The sequence below is a fragment of the Oryza brachyantha genome, chromosome 2 (assembly GCF_000231095.2).
Source record: "Oryza brachyantha chromosome 2, ObraRS2, whole genome shotgun sequence".
In the NCBI taxonomy this organism is placed as follows: Eukaryota; Viridiplantae; Streptophyta; class Magnoliopsida; order Poales; family Poaceae; genus Oryza; species Oryza brachyantha.
In genome coordinates this window covers 5,968,566-5,970,643 of record NC_023164.2, presented here as the reverse complement: position 1 = coordinate 5,970,643, position 2,078 = coordinate 5,968,566, and the positions used below count along the sequence as shown (strand labels likewise).

The following is a 2,078-nucleotide window of genomic DNA, read 5'->3' as shown; positions in this document are numbered from 1 at the left end:
TAAATATATATATATATAAACAATATGAATTGATTAATCGATGAATACAACCATGACCAAAACATCTTGCGGTTTAAAACTGTGGGAGTACGTCTTATCCTGGTGGCCTGGGGATGGCTCACAAATCTTCTCGCTGACGTAATCAGTGGAGACGTGGGGTTAAATATGAGCGTGCGTGGTCTATATAATGTCGTCTAGCTAGCGTCCAAACAGAAGCTGACACCACAGCACCGGGAATACAGGATGGAGCCGTTGACCGCCGCCGACGGCGCAGGAGCGGCGCCACACGTCGTCCTGCTTGCGAGCCCCGGCGCCGGCCACCTCATCCCGCTGGCCGAGCTGGCGAGGCGGCTCGTCGAGCACCACGGCGTCGCGGCCACGCTCGTCACCTTCGCCGACCTCGCCACCCCGGACGCGCGCTCCGCCGTGCTGTCCTCGCTCCCGGCCTCCGTGGCGACGGCCACGCTGCCGCCGGTGTCGCTCGACGACCTCCCCGCCGACGCCCGCGTGGAGACCGTGCTGTTCGAGGTGATGCGCCGCTCCCTCCCGAGCCTCCGCGTGCTGCTCCGGTCCACCGGCGCGCTCGCCGCGCTGGTTCCTGACTTCTTCTGCCCCGCGGCGCTGTGCGTCGCGGAGGAGATGGGGGTGCCGGGGTACGTCTTCTTTCCCACCAACGTCGCGGCGCTCTCCGTCATGAGCCGCACCGTGCAGCTGCACGATGGCGCTGCCGCCGGCGAGCAGCGCGCCCTCCCGGACCCTCTGGAGCTCCCCGGCGGCGTGTCGCTTAGCAACGCGGAGTTGCCGGACGGGTTCAGGAACAGCACTACGCCGGTGTACGGCCAGCTCATCGAGGCGGGCCGGCAGTACCGCCTTGCTGCTGGCTTCTTGGTGAACACCTTCTACGAGCTGGAGCCGGCCGCCTTGGAGGAGTCCAAGAAGGTGGCGGAGAAGGGAGCGTTCCCGCCGGCTTACCCTGTGGGGCCGTTCGTCCGATCAAGCTCCGACGAGGCCGGCGAGTCGGCATGCTTGGAGTGGCTGGATCTCCAGCCGGCAGGGTCGGTCGTGTTCGTGTCCTTCGCGAGCGCCGGCATGCTGTCCGTGGAACAGACGCACGAGCTCGCCGCCGGGCTGGAGATGAGCGGGCAGAGGTTCCTCTGGATCGTCCGCATGCCAGGCCTCAACGGCGAGTCCTTCGCCTTCCGCAACGGCGAAAACGATCGCCGCGGCTACGACGACCCACTGGCGTGGCTCCCCGACGGGTTCTTGGAGAGGACGAAGGACCGAGGCCTCGCCGTCGCGGCGTGGGCGCGGCAGGTGCGGGTGCTGTCACACCGGGCCACGGCGGCCTTCGTGTCGCACTGCGGGTGGAACTCGACGCTGGAGAGCGTGGCCGCCGGCGTGCCGATGGTCACGTGGCCGCTGCACGCGGAGCAGAAGATGAACGCCGTCGTCCTGGTGGAGTCCGTGGGGCTGGCCCTGCGGCCGCGCCCACGGGACGGCGACGCCGGCGGGGCCGCGGCGGTGTCACGCCAGGAGGTCGCGGCAGCATTGAACGAGCTGATGCAAGGGGAGAAGGGGCGCGGCGTGCGGCGCCGGGCGACGGAGCTCCAGCGGGCGGCCGCTCGGGTCTGGTCGCCGGAGGAGGGGTCGTCGCGCCGGGCGCTGGAGGAGCTCACCGCCAAATGGAAGGAGGCGGCGGCGGCGGCGCGCAAGTAAACAGACGTAGATGCAGGGGACTGTGTTGCCAGCGTCGGTCGTTTGCGTGACGTTTTCTGAGTATAAATAAGGTACTGTTTAATCAAAAACTTTTTTAAAAAACATAACATCAACATCGTATCTTTGGATATTTAAATAGTATTTATACAAAAACAAAAACTAAGGGGCTGTTTGGATCCAGAGAATTTTTTTATCCCTTATCACATCGGATGTTTGGACGTTAATTAGAAGTATTAAATATAGACTGATAACAAAACTAATTGCATAAATAAAGACTATTTCATTAGACAATTTTTTTAAGCCTAATTAAACCGCGATTAGCAAATGTTTACTGTAGCATCATATTCGCTAATCATGGACTA

The 2,078-nt window shown here is 61.7% G+C and overlaps 1 protein-coding gene across 1 annotated transcript; it reads left to right on the top strand.

Moving 5' to 3' along the window:
• The first annotated feature begins 243 nt into the window (after positions 1-243).
• On the top strand, positions 244-1,716 carry LOC102718243 (hydroquinone glucosyltransferase-like). Its single transcript, XM_040520390.1, has one exon. It carries the CDS (start codon positions 244-246, stop codon positions 1,714-1,716), a length of 1,473 nt encoding a protein of 490 aa, XP_040376324.1.
• Positions 1,717-2,078: the final 362 nt, after the last annotated feature.

Excerpts from the sequence above, each read along its gene's own strand:
- LOC102718243 (XM_040520390.1), top strand. The coding sequence starts at position 244 with ATGGAGCCGTTGACCGCCGCCGACGGCGCAGGAGCGGCGCCACACGTC.